This window comes from Tiliqua scincoides, chromosome 5, assembly GCF_035046505.1.
Source record: "Tiliqua scincoides isolate rTilSci1 chromosome 5, rTilSci1.hap2, whole genome shotgun sequence".
NCBI lineage: Eukaryota > Metazoa > Chordata > Lepidosauria > Squamata > Scincidae > Tiliqua > Tiliqua scincoides.
This window is the reverse complement of record NC_089825.1, coordinates 128,415,559-128,433,526: the sequence shown is the minus strand read 5'-3', so window position 1 is coordinate 128,433,526 and position 17,968 is coordinate 128,415,559. Positions and strand designations below refer to the sequence as shown.

General features: G+C 48.4%; 2 protein-coding genes across 5 annotated transcripts in view; one reads left to right on the top strand and one right to left on the bottom strand.

Moving 5' to 3' along the window:
* The window catches only part of RBM23 (RNA binding motif protein 23), a 443,258-nt gene that overhangs the window by 378,618 nt on the left and 46,672 nt on the right, over window positions 1–17,968 (bottom strand). The window lies entirely within an intron of this gene.
* Window positions 472–12,924, top strand: LRP10 (LDL receptor related protein 10). 2 transcript variants are annotated; one of them, XM_066631043.1, is made up of 8 exons: window positions 472–638; window positions 741–936; window positions 2,362–2,397; window positions 3,293–3,425; window positions 3,765–3,949; window positions 7,633–8,488; window positions 9,349–9,478; window positions 10,601–12,924. In XM_066631043.1, exons 2-8 carry the CDS (start codon window positions 885–887, stop codon window positions 11,168–11,170), a joined length of 1,962 nt encoding a protein of 653 aa, XP_066487140.1. In that variant the 5' UTR covers window positions 472–638; window positions 741–884; the 3' UTR covers window positions 11,171–12,924. The 2 variants fall into 2 exon arrangements, with proteins under 2 accessions (XP_066487140.1, XP_066487139.1); XM_066631042.1 differs by having other exon boundaries at window positions 738–936.

Here is a 17,968-nt window from a genome sequence, read left to right as displayed (position 1 = left end):
GGTGGCGGCCAAGGGCTGGCCAATGGTGAAGCCTGGGATCCTGCAGGGCGCGGAGGGGGGGGGAAAATATCCAGCACCCTTCTTAAAGGGACAGGCCTGCATTGCAAGAGACCATTTTGCAGGGGAAGGGGGTGGGTGGGCTGGGAGATGCATGTCCATGCTGCAATCAGGATCATAAAGGGGGGGGATTTCTCCCCTGTCTCCCTCCCCCATGCTAGGGGCCAAGAGTTTAGAGATGGGGCCTGTTGGATGCTGATTTGCATGTCCAAACCGGTGTCACTCCGATTTAGTGGGGTTTGCTGGTCTGAGCCCCGCAGATGCATGGGTGGGGGGGGGTCTTTTTCCCTCTCTTCCTTTGCAAGGGGGGCCAAGGTGGACAAGGCTCCGAAGTGGTTAAGAAGCGGAGTGCGGGGCGTGTGAACGCAGGAATGAGGAAAGGAAGGAAGGAAGAGGAGGAAGGGCACGTGACCCTCCCCCGGCTGAGAAAGTTGCAAAGGCAGGAAGCGAGAGACGAAAACAAAGTTTCCACCCAGAGGCCGGGATACAGTCGCGGCAGGCGGGCAGCCCGGCCGGGGAGCGGAACCGCGGGGGGCAGCCGGCCCTGGTGGGCGGCAGGGAGCCCTGAAGGGGCGGCGGAGGTCAGGGGGAGGGGGCATCGCAGCGGGCAGGCGGGAGGGAGCGGCTGGCACCGGCGCGGGCAGGTGGGCGCGACTGACAAGGTCTCCCCGCACCTCCAGCAGGAAGAGCCACGCGCAGGAGATCTGCCCTCCAGGAACAGCCCGGCGTCGGGGCACCCCCCGCAGCGATCAAGGAACGGGCAGCCGCCCCCCAACCTCCCTCCCTCCCTCCCTCCCGAGGAACCGGGCACAGGAGGCACCCCAAAGATGCTGCCACCTGCAGGAGGGGCCCCGATCCTGCTCTGGGGACTCCTCTGGGGTAAGAGAGGAAACCAGGCACCCATCCCACCCCCACACCTGCTGCCCTGGGCGCCTGCCTGGGGCGGTGTGCCCTTGGGAGGGATCATCTTGATGAGAGGTTTTGAAGCCGGTATCCGAGTCGTAATTGGAAGTGTTTGAAAGCTGTGCCTTTACTCAGAAGTAAGCCCGTTGGGTTCACTGAGATTTAGGGCACAAGCCTAACCAGGTCTACTCAGCAGTAGGTCCCGTTGTGTTCAATGGGACTTACTCCCAGGAAAGTGAGGTTAGGATTGCAGGCTTGGGCTGTGAGCACTGGAAACAAAACACCTCCAGTAATAGTCTGTGTTCCTTGGGGGAGGGGGAGGAAGCTGGCCTTTGAAACAGGATGCGTGTTTAAAAAAATATGGTCAGTTTTGCTGTTTATGTGCCAATTGCGCATCATGGCGGTGGCGTAGCTGGAGGGGGGCAGAGCACTCAGTCTGGCAGGGAGGTGGGTGAGCAGGCCCTCCTTTCGGAGCCATTCCCTGTGGGGGGGGGGAAAACGGAGTCATATGGCTCTGCTCGCCCACCTCCCTGCCAGGCTGAGTGCTCTGCCCCCCTCCAGCTACGCCACTGCATCGTGGTAGTGGCCCATTTGGTCAAACTGGGTTTGCCCCAGTGTAAAAAGTGATGGTGTCTAATTTGGACAGCAAATCCGAGATTCGGATGAGCAGAGCTGAACTCATTCCATAGCAGATTTGAGTTGAATGAGAAGATCTTTTCATTCCTTGTGACTGTATGATCCTTGGGTTCTCAGCCTCTCAGAACCTCTGCACCTCCCCACAGCTGCTCCAGCAGTGCCCTGAGGCAGTGCCTACAGCCATTCCATCCTCCCTGGTCATCTGTTTTTCTCATCTGACTGAAATCTGGCATAAAATATGGCCACACAGATACTGTGATGGGAGAACGTTTGACTTTTTGTGGACACTCTGTGATTGACCTCCCAGTTCACTCCACAAGGACAAACAGACCACTGCTGAACTGAAATTCATTAGCAAATCTTATCATCCTGAATTTGGTGTAATACAGGCAAATTTGTTAATGAATTCTTGCTTAACTACTTGTTCCTGCTTTCTGTAGTGGCCTCCCTTGTTCTGTATTATTATTATTATTATTCAGTGCTACTATAATAATACCTGGAGTGGCTGATGGGAATAGGCCACTCTCTTCATAATCTTGAGCATATATGGGTTCTGCATAGAAGGGCAACAGACTGATTGCACTTCCTTATATCTTTGAACCCCACTTTACAAGCTGCCACCCCCCTTTTTTTCTTGGCATCCATGCATGCATCTGAAGAAGAGGGCTCTATAGTTCATGAAAGTTTGCCACAATAACAGTGTTTGTTTTGAACACGCCATGGGCCTATATGCTGTTTTTATTCTCTATGCTTTCTGCTTCCTAGGTGTCCTTCAGCCTACTGAAAGCAATTCCTACACTGGTGAGTAGGGAAATGGGGGTGGTGGTGGAAGTATAACAAAGAGGGAAGATGATTAATGGTATTTATATCTCACCTTTCCTCCCAGGAGCCTAGAGCATTATACATTGTTTATCTCAGGTGCATGAGGGACCCCTAGGAGACATTCTAGAGCAGGGCTGTCCAAACTTTTTGGCAGGAGGGCCACATTATTATTATTAAGTATTAACAGTATTTATATACCGCTTTTCAACTAAAAGTTGACAAAGCGGTTTACAGAGAAAAATCAAATAACTAAATGGCTCCCTGTCCCAAAAGGGCTCACAATCTAAAAGGGCCACATCATCTCTCTGAAACTGTAGTGGGGGAAACATCATCTCTCTTAAACTGTAGTGGGAATAAAATTTGAATAAATTTACATAAATGAATATATTAGAGATGGAACTTACATGAATAAATGAAGGTCTTGCAATAGCTCAAGGCCTATAAATGACCTTGCACAAAACAAAGCAGGTGTTTCCTTTGCTGCTGCTACTGCATCAGAGATGTCAAACAGCAAGCAGCCCTTGTCGCACAGCTCACATGAGAGGATCGAACAGCCACCCTCACACTGAGAGCAGTTGCATTGGGCCAGCATGGGCTCCAGCAAATCTCTGGAGGGCCAGAGGCGCATTGGAGACTGGGGACTCCCCGCGGGCCGGTTTGGGAGTCCCTGAGGGCCGCAAGTGGCCCCTGGGCCGGGGTTTGGGCACCCCTCTTCTAGAGCAATGATGGCATTCTGATTCTTCTTGGTGAAGAGAAAACCTTGGGATAGGTTAAAGGGGACTGTAGATATCAGGAGGAACTGAGGGAGGGCAAGGAGCTGAAGCCATTGGGAGTGGCCCTTTGTTTCCTGACCTTTTTGTCTTCCTCCCCACAGCTGTCTGTCCAGGCTACCCTGATGTCCTGAGGGAACCACAAGGCCAAATCCATAGCCCTTCTTCCCATGGGATGGTGTATAGCAGCTGCAGCTGGGTTATTCTGGGGGGATCGGAGGATATCATCTCCATCAAGTGAGAAAGTGCACAAATACACATCTTACCCCACCCCACTGTAAAGGCAGCCTGATTGTCTCCAAGCCCTTTTTCAAACTTGGAACCAACCAAAGAGGGTGACGCCTCATTCTCCCTTCCTCCCCACCACCTTCCCCCTGTCTGGACTCTTTCACACAGTGAAGTTTTTTTTTTTCCTCCTGATAATTATTAGCATGGAGAATGTGTGAACTGAGCTTTCCATGGGTACACCTGTGGCTTTTGGGCCCTCCAATATCCTCTCCACATGAATGCATCTTTTAGGATGCCTGGGAGAATGCCTCAGAATCCAGTACATACACACCTCTTTCTCTTCCACAGGTTCCAACGCTTCTATCTCCCCTGTGGCTCAGAAGTGCTGACGATTCACTCGCCTTCTCAGCCTCCTAGGAAAATCTGTGGCTACAAGAGTCCTGAGGCCCTTCAGATCAAGGGGGGCAATGTGACCCTGACCTACAGCTGGAAGGTCATGACACGAGGCAGGTTCCAGCTGAAATATGAGAGAGGTAAGGGAGAGCACTGTGACTTTGGGATATGTGGTGCCCTGGGGAACCACAGACATGATGCTAGAGGGACACTTCTGCCTCTGCATCATTTGCTCAGTTTTGTTCTGCCCACCTGACCATTCTCCTTTAACTTGTCAGCCTAGCTCTATCCATCTATCTAATCCATTTCTCTTTTTCCTCCTCGCCACCTGCTTACCCACTGTTATTTCTACAACTAGCTGTCCTTCCTTCCCTGCTCCTTTTCATCCAGTGCCTAGCTATCCTTCCATCTACCCCAGTGATTTTCAACCTTTTTCATCTCATGGCACACTGACAAGGTGCTAAAATTGTCAAGGCGCACTAGAGCCCATAAGAGGGAGGTGCATGCAGGAAGTACATCGTACCTGAACCCAAAGTCAAAAAGGGGGCGCTGGAGCCAAAGGAAGAGAGTCGAAAACATCCTGAGATCTCAGAAAATGTTAGCTTATATTGGGTGAAAATTGCTGATCTATCCATTCAGCACCCATCCATCCGCTCACACCGTCATCCACTTTGGGTGCCTGTTTCTCCATCTTTCCCCTCATCCCACCCTCACTTTTTAATCTACCAATTATCTCTACATCCATTCTTTTGCCCATCCACCCACCTGCTGCTTTTCTCCTCATTTCACTGTTTTTTTCTGTAATCATTATTCACCCAGTTACCTCCTCTATGTAGAAACACACAGTAGCTGTGTTTGCAAATCAAAACTTAAGAAGAGCCTTGACTAAAGACCAAAGGCTAGTCTAGCATCCTGCTTCTAGCCAGCGCTGGCCAGCCACATGTTTCTGGGAAGTCTCCAAGCAGGGTATGAAGGCAACAAACTTCCCCTGTTGCATGTTCTCTCCAAATGATATTGCTTCTGATCATGGATATTACACTTAGCTGAAATGTTCCTTACAATAAAAATAATTAAATATCAATTATCCTTTTCCCTTTACCAAAAAAAGCAGGAGATAGGTACAAGACAGCTCTCACAGTACAAATAATTAAAACAAAACGTCATGCATAATAGCAATACCGTGTTGGCATCCTTCAGTCTCGGAAGACTATGGTATTGCGCTCTGAATAGTGTTCTGGAACAGAGTGTCCTCTCCAGTGCACAAAGCCTGGGTAAAGTAGATATGGAGGATAGACTGTTTCCTATGCAGCAAATCCCCCCTCTCCACATCGCTGAAATGGTCCAATGGAAAGGCAGAAGCCAATACAGTTGGTTCCAGCGACGTCGCAGGAGTTGCCAGAACGTGACTGTGTTCAGCCATGAACTGCCTCAGGGACTCCGGCTCTGGATTTTGCCTCGAGGTTGACTCCTGAAGCCTTTTCCATAACTGGATGAAGCCACAAGGCAGTGGAGGTTTGGGATCAGAGTTTTCCTTCTCTCAGATGAACTGCCTTCCCAGGCTATTGAGTCCCATCTACCCGGTGGCTGTTTAGTCACCTCTTACGACAAGTACAGCCAAACTGAGGGCCTATTCTTATCCCCAGCCCCTAGGGGAATAGCAATAATAAGAGTAGAAAAACAATATCAAAGCTGCAGTCTTAAAAAAAAAAAAAAACACTTCCGCTGATCTCATAAGTGGTAAAGCAGAAGACAGGTCTTTAGCTGCTGTTTGAATTACATACAGCCAAAGAGGGAGCCTGGCATATTTCTCTGTATAGAGAATGCCACAGTTATGGTGCCAATCTAAAAGGCCCCATCACTCGAACCTGCCAAGTGTTGTTCCAGATGTTTTACAGATGGGCCAGAAAATAGAAACCCTGAGGCTGAAGTAAGAGGCTCTGGCAGTTCCATACATCTCTAGCAGGTTCAATGAATACTAGGTGTTGATACACATGTTTTCTGTGAAAGAGTTCAGTCTCTCCCTAGAAGGCATTCAAGACTGTGGGCATTGCCACAACTTCTATACATCAGTTATCCATTGTGTGAAAAAGTGCTTTCTTTTACTCACCTTGAATCTAGGGCCAATTATTTTCAGTGTGTGAAAATATTCTAGAATTACAGGAGAAAGCAGGGATCTCTCTGTATCACTCATAATTTTAGAAACATCTATCATGTCCTTAGCCACCTTTTTTTTTTTTAACTAAAATACTCCAGATGTGTCATTTCTTAATAAGGGAGGCGCCTGAACCCTGATCATTTTAGTTGCCTCTTCAGCACTTTTTTTTTTTTTGAGGTCTACATGCTCCTTTTTGAGAAGGTAGAGCCAGAGTTATAGATGGTATTCCAAATATGGTTGCACTATACATCTATTTAAGGGCATTACTGTTTTATTTTCAGCCATTTTCCTGATACCTCTAACATAGAATTTGTACTTTGCATTGCCACTGCATGCTGAGTTGATGTTGTCATTGCAATATCTACCATGACCACCCCTCCCCCCCCCCACAAGCTAGCTATCTTTTGTGGTTAGCCACCATCTGTTCTGTCCTCATCAGTGCATATATAGTTAGGATTTTTTTACCCTAATGTGCACTGCTTTATAGTACTGTACTTAACACTGGGGGCTACCCCTGGGGGGTACCCTGGGGGCTACCCCTGGGGGCTGGGGATAAGAATAGGCCCTCAGTTTGGCTATACTTGTCGTAAGAGGCGACTAAACAGCCACCGGGTAGATGGGACTCATTAGCCTGGGAAGGCAGCTCATCTGAGAGAAGGAAAACTCTGATCCCAAACCTCCAGTTATGGAAAAGGCTTCAGGAGTCAACCTCGAGGCAAAATCCAGAGCCGGAGTCCCTGAGGCAGTTCATGACTGAACACAGTCACGTTCTGGCAACTCCTGCGACGCCGCTGGAACCAATCGTATTGGCCTCTGCCTTTCCATTGGACCATTTCAGCGACGTGGAGAGGGGGGATTTGCTGCATGGGTAACAGCCTATCCTCCATACCTACTTTACCCAGGCTTCGCGCTCTGGAGAGGACACTCTGTTCCAGAACCACCATTCAGAGCGTGACACCATAGTCTTTCGAGACTGAAGGATGCCTACAACAACTTAACACTGTGCCTAATTTGGAGAAATCCTTTTGAAACAATCCCCTTGGGGTTTAGAGACTATCCTGCATAATTTGGTATCATCTGCAAATTTGCCACTGCAGTACTCGCTTGTAACTCCAGATCATTTATGGAAAAGTTAAAAAAGAGCCAGTTCCAATACAGATCCATGAGGAACCCCACTTCTTGTGTAATGTAATCCTCATCATCATAACTTATCATCATCATAAGGGCAGGAGGTCTGGTCTAGAGGGTAGAGCCTCCGTCTGCCTGAAGATAACATCCACAAGGTCGCCAGTTCGAGGCCACCGGCACCGTGCGACCTTGGAGCAGCTGACAAGCTGAAGCCGAGCTATTCCATCTGCTCTGAGTGTGGGAGGATGGAGGCCAGAATGTGAAGCCAGATTGGAATGAAAACACCTGAATATAGTGGTTCTTGAAAGAAAGAACCTTCTTTCAATTGTAAAAATCCCTATTTAATAAGGGATTTAAATAAGCCTGCCTATGTAAACCGCCTTGAATAAAGTCTTGAATAAAGACCAAGAAAGGCGGTATATAAATACCTATTATTATTATTATTATTATTATAACTCCATGCCTCTTTGTATTCCTAAAAAATCGCTTTGGCTTTCTCTGTATGTGAATTTTTACGGTCTCTTTCTGTCTCTGATACAGAATCGGCAACCCAGCCTCTTCTCCCATGCAATCTCACCCTGGACAACTTCTATGGGGTATTTTTTTCTCCAGCCTTTGCCCTGGTCTCGCACCTGGGCGGTGCGCATTGCCAGTGGGCCCTCGACGCACACGACAGCCGCCCACTAAGTGTCCGTTTCACCATCCTCGATTTAGACATCGGAGACTCGCTGCGTGTCTATGAGGGGGCGCCAGGCAGCACGCCCCGCCCTCGCCTGCTGCGCAACTTGGACTACACCAGCAACGGCAAAGTCGTGTCAGTGGACTCGCCCTCCAGTCGCGCCTGGGTCCTCTACCAGGCAGTGCCAGGGACAGTAGGCCTGGGTTTCAATGCCACCTACCACGTGCGAGGATTCTGTGTGCCGTGGGACTTCCCCTGTGGCGGCGGAGACGGGGAAGGGGCCACGTGCTACAGTACGGCCGAGCGCTGCGATGGCATCTGGGACTGCGCCAACGGTGCCGACGAGGACGGTTGCGGTGGCTGCCCACGTGGCCAGTATGCCTGTGGGGGGCGAGGGATTGCTGGGGCCACCTGCTACGGCCCTGCCGACCGCTGCAATTACCAGACCTTCTGTGCGGACGCTGCCGACGAGCGTCATTGCCACACCTGCCAACCAGGCAACTTCCAGTGTCGAGACGGGCGCTGCATCTATGAGAACTGGGTGTGCGACGGGCAGGCGGACTGCATTGACGGTTCCGACGAGTCCGACTGCACCTATACCCTCCCACGCAAAGTAGTGACGGCGGCCGTCATAGGCAGCCTGGTGTGCGGCCTTCTCTTGGTGATCGCGCTCGGCTGTACCTGCCGTCTCTACGCCCTCCGCAGCCATGAGTTTGGGTGAGAGGCAAAGCGGGGCAGTCGGGAGCAAGGCAGAAACTAAGCATCCTGTATAGATAGTAGTTCAGAAAGGGAGCGTTATGGAAAATGAGATGTACTAAAGAGGCAGGACTGGGGCACCTTGGTTGGCAAGACCTACCAGTAGAGTAGAGTAGAGTAGAGTAGAGTAGAGGGGAGGGGAGGGGGCTTTGCAGAGATGAAAGATGGAGGTGGAAGGATGGCCTGGTGAAAATTCTGGAGTGATCATAAAATCCCAGCCCTCCATGATAAATAAATAATAATAATAATACAGGTATTTAGATACCGCCTTTCTTGGTCTTTATTCAAGACTTTATTCAAGGCGGTTTACATAGGCAGGCTTATTTAAATCCCCGTAGGGATTTTTAAAATTGAAAGAAGGCTCTATCTTTCAAGAGCCACAACAATTCAGATGTTTCGTTCTGATCTGGCCTCCATCCTCCCACGCTCAGAGCAGATGGAATAGCTCGGCTTCAGCTTGTCAGCTGCTTCAAGGTCACACGGTGCCGGTGGCCTCGGACTGGTGACCTTGTGGGTGTTATCTTCAGGCAAATGGAGGCTCTACCCTCTAGACCAGACCTCCTGCCCAATGGAGGTGGACAGAAAGCCAAACACGGTACAGCTGTGGAAAGCAAGGGCAGAGCCAAATGGAAGGAGAGGATTCGGAATCGCAGCTCCTGCCATGCAAAGTGTTGGGAAGAGAAGATCAGCTTTTATTAAGGCAGGGAGGGGAAGAGTGATAAGGAGTGAAAAAGGAAGGGAGCCTGGTGGGGTGCTTAGGACAAGAAAGAATTGTGGGAGTGGGACCGATGGAGAGTGTAATTCTCACCTTTTCCCTGCAGCATCCTAGCTCCCATGTCACGAATGGAGGCCCGATTAATACAACGCCAAGCTCCACCATCCTATGGGCAGCTCATCGCTCGCGGAGCCATCCCTCCGGTTGATGGCTTCCCTGTAGAGCACCCCAGTCAGGTGAGTTGCGTCCCCGCTATCAACCTCTGTCCTTTCCTCAAGAAAGAAAATGGTTGGCCAGGGGTGGGGGGTGGGGGGTTCAACCACTCTCAATGACAGTTTACATCTCTTCCTTGGGTTCAGATTTTATCGGCTCTTCACATGCCTGTTCGTAGCTCCTGCATCCATCTCCAGATCTTCATTGGGGGAAGCATTCCCTTAACAAAACTGTAGTTTATGTGAGGCTTAAGATATATATTATGCTGGCAACAGGTTTGCCTTGGCATAATATATAAGATCTCCAAGAGCTCATGAACTGTGTTGCTTGTACAATGAAGTGTTGTTATGGTTCAGTCAGTTGCCATGGTTTAGTCCAGCCGATTTCAACCACTGTGCCATGGCACACTGGTGTGCCGCGAATGGTCTACAGGTGTGCCACGGGAGTTTGGGGGAGAGTCATTTATTATTGGGGTGTGAGCCCCCCACCAACAGCATGGTGTGCCTTGTCAATTGTCAAAAACGAATGGTGTGCCTTGACAATTTTAGTACCTTGTCAGTGTGCCGTGAGATGAAAAAGATTGAAAAATGACTGGTTTAGTCAATGATAGCCACCCTTGAGAAACAGGTCTTAGACTAAGCCCCAATTCAGGCTGAGAAGGGAAAGGCTTGGAGGCAGAGACCAGGGAACTCTGTGTCAAGGGGCAACAGGCAAAAAGTGTGTTCAGATAAGGCTATGGATAAACAACTGGCCAACTAGGGCTTATCTCGTAGAGAGCCTAGTGCAGCGGTGGGTGCTGCAGTTCTTCCTCATTGTTGGGATCCTGAAAAGGGTTCCACAGAGTTGGGGGCTTCATTGACCTGGACTCTCATTGCATCCTCTTCTAGTCACAGTTTGCTTGACAATAGCATCTCACGCAAAGATCCAAAGGCCTCGCTAGTAAGATATCGTTTCATCTCATTATTTTACACAGATGGCTTTAAATGCTTGTTTGGTGTAAACCTGCAACAGAATAATTTTCCTGAAAACCGGCACACTCACAAAACTACAGCTCCCAGGGTTCCTTGGGGGAAGCACCAACAGTTAAAGAAGTTTTTAAATTCGGTTTCAGCCATACTCACTTTTCTGCCTGTTCCTCATTCCAGAATTCAGTGTTGGGGAGTTTGCGGTCTCTGCTGCATTCGTTGCGTCGTGATCCAGCCGCTGCTGCGGCTGCCAACGGAGGCCGCCGCGCACATCGTAGCCGGTTCCAACGCCGCTTGGTGAGGCGCATGCGACGGTTGGGATTGCTCCCTCGGGCTGCGCCATCCTCCTCTTCCTCCCACAATAGCGCCGCTGCCGGTGCCCTTTCATCCTCCTCGGCTCCTGATGCCCAACCTGCGCTGTTCTCTGGGGAAGCGAACGCCGGTCAGCAGGAAGAACATGCCCCACCCCTTCCTCAGAAAGTCCCGCCAACTCCTGCTGAGCCTGCGCCAGAGCCTCAGGTGCCACCTCCTCCCCCCACGCCACGCTTCTCAGGAATGATGCACAGCCTCCGTGTGCGACTCTTCTCCCCTGCACCCCCAAGCTCCATGGAGGTGGGTGATCCCCACAGCACCCCACCGTCCCCTGAGGATGAGGATGACGTGCTGCTGATGCCACTCGCTGAGCCCCGATTCCAGAATGCCAACGAGGCTGCAGCCTGGGATCCTGACGATGAACCTCTTCTGACCTGAAAAGACTTCCCCTCCCTTATCCAGGCCAATGTGACTCTTTGATCCTACACTGGACGTTGCCTTTAAGAACTTCACCGTCGATTCCATATGCCTCCGCAACAACTGGATCGGACCATTCCAGCCATCCCATTTCCTGAAGCCCATCCCCACCTTCCTTCTCACCCAGCAAGAGGCAAATTTTTAGTGTGTGTCTGGCAGTTCCCATTTCTGCCCAGCCTACAGGTGTATACATTTGATCCCTGTTGCGTATATGCAATGTCGGGCAGAAATGGCTTAAAATGTATGTTCTTCAGGATGGTTTTCTGCATTTGGCATTTGAGCAAGAAAATAGACCGTGTGCTGGGGCATCTTGATGCCTCGCTTTTCTGAGTTATTAGAAGAAGTAAATTTTAACTCAGGCCAATGTGGAGATAATATTTGTGTGCCAGTTAAATAACTATTCTTAAAGTGAATGATCCTGATCTGCAGCTACCATTATTAGAGTCTGTGTAACCAGAGAAGAGAAAGAGGTTCACCCAATTATCTTGACATTCTTTCATCTCTTGAGAGCTGCCGGCGACAGGTTTTGGTTCAGCTTGCGCTGAAAATGTGGCTCTTCTAGAGAGAAGTACATTCACTTGACATTTTAAAAAATGTTCTTAGAAAGTGAGGAGGAGGGCATGGAAAGGAAACATATTCCACAGAGGCATCACAGTTATTTGTCTGCCTCAGTGGAAAAGAAGCAGAGAGGTGTCCAAAGTAACTCTTGGGGTCAAAGTGACCCTTGATGGCAATGACGAAATCATTCTTAAAGGCAATGGCTGAATCCCAACCCCTGTGTTCGAATGCTGCAGCCACGCGTGCTTGAGCTAGAAAATGATCATCCTGAAATTTTAGAAAGAAGGGGGTCTGAACCTGCAAATCTGTGAAGTTAGTGGCATCACTGGAATCACTTTTGTAGTAGTCAGAGCAAAGATGGGAAATATTTTGATCTTTTATTGATGAGGTTTTCTAAGTAAATTATTTTTAAAAACACAGCAAATGAAAGAAACTAAATTTTGCACGTGTACTTGAATCCAGTCAACTGTAAATAAGGAAAATTACGTACAGAAGATAAAAAAAAACCTTAAAGCAATTAAGAGTTTGATAATGATAAATGCTAATTATTTCTTATAAACTGTCAAAAAGGAGCAAACCTGAAACATACACCCAAATATGTAGAAAATGAATATAACCCAACATAAATATTTATATGGCTGCAAATAAGAAACCGTAAAAGTTGCGGATTCTCTTTGCCTATTTAAAATACATTTTAAAAGTGTATTTTTAAGATGCAGCGAGGTTATGGCTTCATTCAAGCCACTCAGCACATGGAGAGAGTTCACCCTAAATCTAATTTTAGTGCAGTCAACAACTGTTCCTTATCTTTTCCTTATCTTTGATTAAGACAATGAAAGATAAAGACTGCATTTTAAAGCATACTTCTTAGACAGGCACTTAAAAGAAAGTAATGAAACCTTTTAATAAAATAATAATGTAACCATAACATCTCTGTTGAAACTCCACCAATCTGTGTGTCTGTTTAAAAGCAACATAATTTAGCCAAATTGAAAACCTTTTTTAAAAAAAACAAAAAAAACTCTTAAGTTTAAATTCATCGTGAGAGTCATAGGCAGACTTTTGAAAGATAAAAGCCATGAAAATAGCTTTCGGTGAAGAATTTTGCTTATAAAAGAAATAGGTGTATCTTGACATTCTCTCTCTCTGTTAGACATGAGACACAATTCTGTTTGAACACTGATTTTTGAAATCATCTTGCATCAAGCACTGGCCCTCGTGGAACATGTTCAAACGTTTGGTTCTTTCTGAAAAGAGAAAGAAACATCAGATCTGCCTAATCTGCAATTCCACCCCAAATCAAAATGATGGCTCCAATACTAATTACTTGTATGAAACTGCTTAAAGGCATCAGCTAAGTGGGTGCCGCCTTAATCACTCGAAGTTCCACTGGAAGGAGATGAAGCAAATCCAGGTGTTGGAATTAGATTGCGGGGAGGGGGGATTGCAGAGGCCTGCTAAAGCAGCTGCCTTTACAATGCAAACCTTCCCCTAGAACAGGGGTGCTCAATAGGTGGATCGTGATCTACCGGTAGATCGTGAGGCAAAATGGGTAGATTGCGGAGTGCCGACCCCCAACCTTTCAGGTGCCTCTGGGAGGAAACGCCAGGAGTAAGGCCCATTGTACTCAATGGGGCTTACTCCCAGGTAAGTGTGGCTAGGATTGAAGCCTCACAGCCTAATCCTAGGCATGTCTACTCAGGAGTAAGTCCTGTTATACTCAGTGGGGCTCAAGGTACACCAGCAGACATTGTACACATAAATATTATATGTTATGATGGAGCAAACATTGTAAAAAAAACTCTGGTAGATCTCCGGGCCTTGCTGGGTTTCAAAGTAGCTCTCGAGCCAAAAAAGTGTGAGCACCCCTGCCCTAGAACAATAGAGTCAACAGCGTTCAATCCACAGGAAGTTCTCCTGCTCAAGCCCCACTGAAACAAATCCGTGATGGATTGGGTCACCTGACTTTATTTGACAATGGTTTCCACGCGTGTGCGTGCTTGCGCTCCTGTGTGAGTGAGTCTATATATTATATATATATAAATTATATGTGATATAATATATTCTTGCAGGGATTCTTCATGAGAAATCAGTGGTGACATTTAATGGAAATGAGGAGGTCATGTTTTCCTGCTGTTATGTTTTTCTCCCTGGGATTTGATCGGGGATAAAGGTGGTAGTATCAAGCTAGATGAGCGAATATTTGCACTGTGTGTTCTTGTTGTTGAGCTGTGACCACTAATTGGTGCCCTTCCGTTTGTGGTTTCACCTTCTGTTGCCTTCTTTTGCTAAGAATTAAAAAGACATTTTGAAAAAAAGCGAAATAGTAAACTGGATTTTCTCACCCCTCTTTCTGTTTCTGGGGCAGCGAATGACTTATGAGTCAATGTGAATTTAGAATTAGATTTGAGAAATTTATAACCCTGAGGTTTTCCCAGCATGTCCCCATACACCTTTGCAAAGATAGTCCCACCAGCGCAGAAGTCTGCTTGCTGACAGACACACCCAAGGGCACCAGCACAGTGCCACACCAATGTCACTTGGATTTTAGCGCACAGGTAGAACACTTGGCACAGACAACCTCCTGTCCTCCACAACACGTGTGGCAAGATATTCTAACACTTGTCTTCTCAGAATTCTTATTGCAGGTACTCTGCCCCAAGAGGACTCCATGCACACAGAAATGGAACATCTACCTCACCACCCCAGCAGGGGAAGCAAGTACAATCCTCTCCACACAAGAAAGCAAGAGAGAGGAGGGCAACCCATGTTGAAATGTATTGATGCTACACCTGTGCTCTATGTGCATCTATGCGCCTGCCCCAATATGGACCCTTCAGGAATGTCAGTTGTGTCTTTGCTACAAATACTGTTGCCTAACTGTTCATTTCTTTTTGTAACAGCAGAGCTGGGGGTGTCTGCTTTCCCTCAATGAATGCCATAGACTTTGACCATTGCCACTGCTGGCCAAACGCTCATCTGAATCCCTTTTGTTTTTCAGGACGGCACCACTGCCTCAGGGGGCAGAGCAGTTAGTTTCCACCAAGTTCCACTGCAGTGTCATCGTCCCCGGAGAGGGAATTGTGATGTTCCAGGTCACAGTGTGCTCACCCCTGGCAGGACACCACTGCATGTAGATGGTGCCACTCTCCCTCACAAACACAGACTCCACATCTCAAGCCAGAGGATGTGTTACTGATGCTGTTGTCCAGTCCATTTTTCTCCCGTATTTCCCAGTGCTGCTCTATTTCCCATCAGCCCCCACCAACACAAGGCACTCTGAAGACACCATGCAGACCCCAAAGGAACCCTCCAGGCTGCCTACCCGCAGGCTGCCCAGTGTGGGTCCTGCTGTTGCTTGGCAAAGTTGCTGATGTACTCCCACCAGTCAAGCCCCTGTGGTTCTGCAAACTCCATGGCAGGCAGTGAATCAGCTCGTGCAGCCAGAGCTCGCTGGCCCCCTTCACCTGGCTGCCTCTTGCAAAGGCACAGCAGTCCTGCTGGGATGAGTTGGTTGGCAACCCCACCCGTGTGTTTCTATTTCAGATGCTGCTGTACCATGGATACAGGTCCATAAAATAAGAACATAAGAACAGCCCCACTGGCTCAGGCCATAGGCCCATCTAGTCCAGCTTCCTGTATCTCACAGCGGCCCACCAAATGCCCAGGGAGTACACCAGATAACAAGAGACCTCATCCTGGTGCCCTCCCCTGCATCTGACAGAGCCCATTTCTAAAATCAGGAGGTTGCGCATACACATCATGGCTTGTAACCCGTAATGGATTTTTCCTCCAGAAACTTGTCCAATCCCCTTTTAAAGGCGTCCAGGCCAGTTGCCATCACCACATCCTGTGGCAAAGAGTTCCACAGACCGACCACACGCTGAGTAAAGAAATGTTTTCTCTTGTCTGTCCTAACTCTCCCAACGCTCAGTTTTAGTGGATGTCCCCTGGTTCTGGTGTTATGTGAGAGTGGAAAGAGCATCTCCCTATCCACTCTGTCCATCCCCTGCATAATTTAGTATGTCTCAATCATGACCCCCTCTCAGGCATCTCTTTTCCAGGCTGAAGAGGCCCAAACCAAAGGCACCAAACCATACCAAAAATACTGACTGGATCATGTTTGTCTCTTTGCCAGCAGACAGGGATCCCTTCTTCCCACCTTTACTTGTTCCTTACCTCAGTGGGCCTCTCTGCTTGCAGGGTCTGCAGCATCCTCACTCTGTGACTTCTTGGGGGGGGGGATGCTCCTCTGTGGTCATGAGCTTGCTGTTTTCTCCTGGCTGGGCTCAAACATCCCTTGCCCAGCTCCCAGTCTGTGAGCTACCAGTACCCTGTTTTGGCCGAGTGCTGTGGGAGTTCCCGTTGTGACGCATCCCAGCCCCTCTCCTGGCAAAATTGTTGCTCCCAGCTGGTGAATCCTCCACAAGGGCTTGAACCCTGGCCAAGGACAGACTTGTGTGTATATATCGCTCCCTTGGAAGAGGGCAGCCGTCTTTTTACCCTTGGTCAAAAAGTCATTTCTTGGATGTGTGTGTTTGTGTGAGTGGTATAGGGGGTCTTGAACCCTGGGTGCTGGTATTCCTAGGAGCTTTCTGTATCTGCTGCTTGCCCCACAGTATGGTGTGGGAGGGAGGGGCTTGAGGAGACATCCACTAAAATTGAGTGTTGGGAGAGTTAGAACAGACAAAAGAAAATATTTCTTTACTCAGCGTGTGGTCGGTCTATGGAACTCTTTGCCACAAGATGTGGTGATGGCAACTGGCCTGGATGCCTTCAAAAGGGGATTCGACAAATTTCTGGAGGAAAAATCCATTATGGGTTACAAGCCATGATGTGTATGTGCAACCTCCTGATTTTAGAAATGGGCTATGTCAGAATGCCAGATGAAAGGGAGGGCACCAGGATGAGGTCTCTTCTTATCTGGTGCGCTCCCTGGGGCATTTGGTGGGCCGCTGTGAGATACAGGAAGCTGGACTGGATGGGCCTATGGCCTGATCCAGTGGGGCTGTTCTTATGTTTTTAACTACAATTCCCAGGAGGCCTTGCAGGTCTCTTGTTATCTGGTGTGCTCCCTGGGGCATTTGGTGGGCCGCTGTGAGATACAGGAAGCTGGACTAGATGGGCCTATGGCCTGATCCAGTGGGGCTGTTCTTATGTTCTTATATTCTTATGTTCTTCCAAGATAAGAAACTTTCCATCCCCAATGATATCCCCTCTCCCCACATGTCCCCCTCTTTGTGATCCTGTCCCCACCAGCTTCTGGGGTCCACTTTAAGAGTGACTAACTTAAAAGTGACAAACAAACTTCAACTCAGCCAGTGACTAACAGCACCCAAATGTCCCACTAGTGACATGACTAGGGTTAGTGTCAACCCCATTAACTTTATTTATTTATTTATTTATTTTACTATACAACATTACCGGTCACCCAACAAATCAGTAACCAACAAAGAACAAGTGGCAAACTTGATGACACACACAAAAGAATAGGAGTGCTAGTGTGAGTTCTGATCCATGGAAATTAGAGCTGACTCAGACTAACACTTAGACTCAGACTAACACTCAGACTAACACTGGTGGAGCCTTTTCTTGCAGTAGTGGTAATTCCCACCATGACTGGGCTTGTGTATAAGGTGTGGTGGGGTCTTGGTGTTATCCTTTTCTGCTGCAATAGCAAACTGCACTGATTTTGGCTCTCCAGCCCATCAGCTTCACTGCTTCCCTTGGGCTACCTTTGTAGGCCTCTGCAATGTGTTCCACTAGCTCCCTGACTTCTGGATGGGTTGGCGGCATTTGTCAGATATGGGCTTCTGGATTTGCTCGGGCACAATTCCCATGAACCGCTCAGTTTTAATTTGGGACAGACCATCTCCCAGTCACCCTCATTTTGCAAGCGCAGTCTAAATGGTAAGCTGTATGTGGGGCTACTGCCTGATATTGCAGAAGTGAGGTGGTCTGGAGTAAGTCTCCACCCCTTGAAAATATTTCTTTACTCAGCGTGTGGTTGGTCTGTGGAACTCTTTGCCACAGGGTGTGGTGATGGCAACTGGCCTGGACGCCTTTAAAAGGGGATTGGACAAGTTTCTGGAGGAAAAATCCATTACGGGGTACAAGCCATGATGTGTATGCGCAACCTCCTGATTTTAGAAATGGGCTATGTCAGAATGCCAGATGCAAGGGAGGGCACCAGGATGAGGT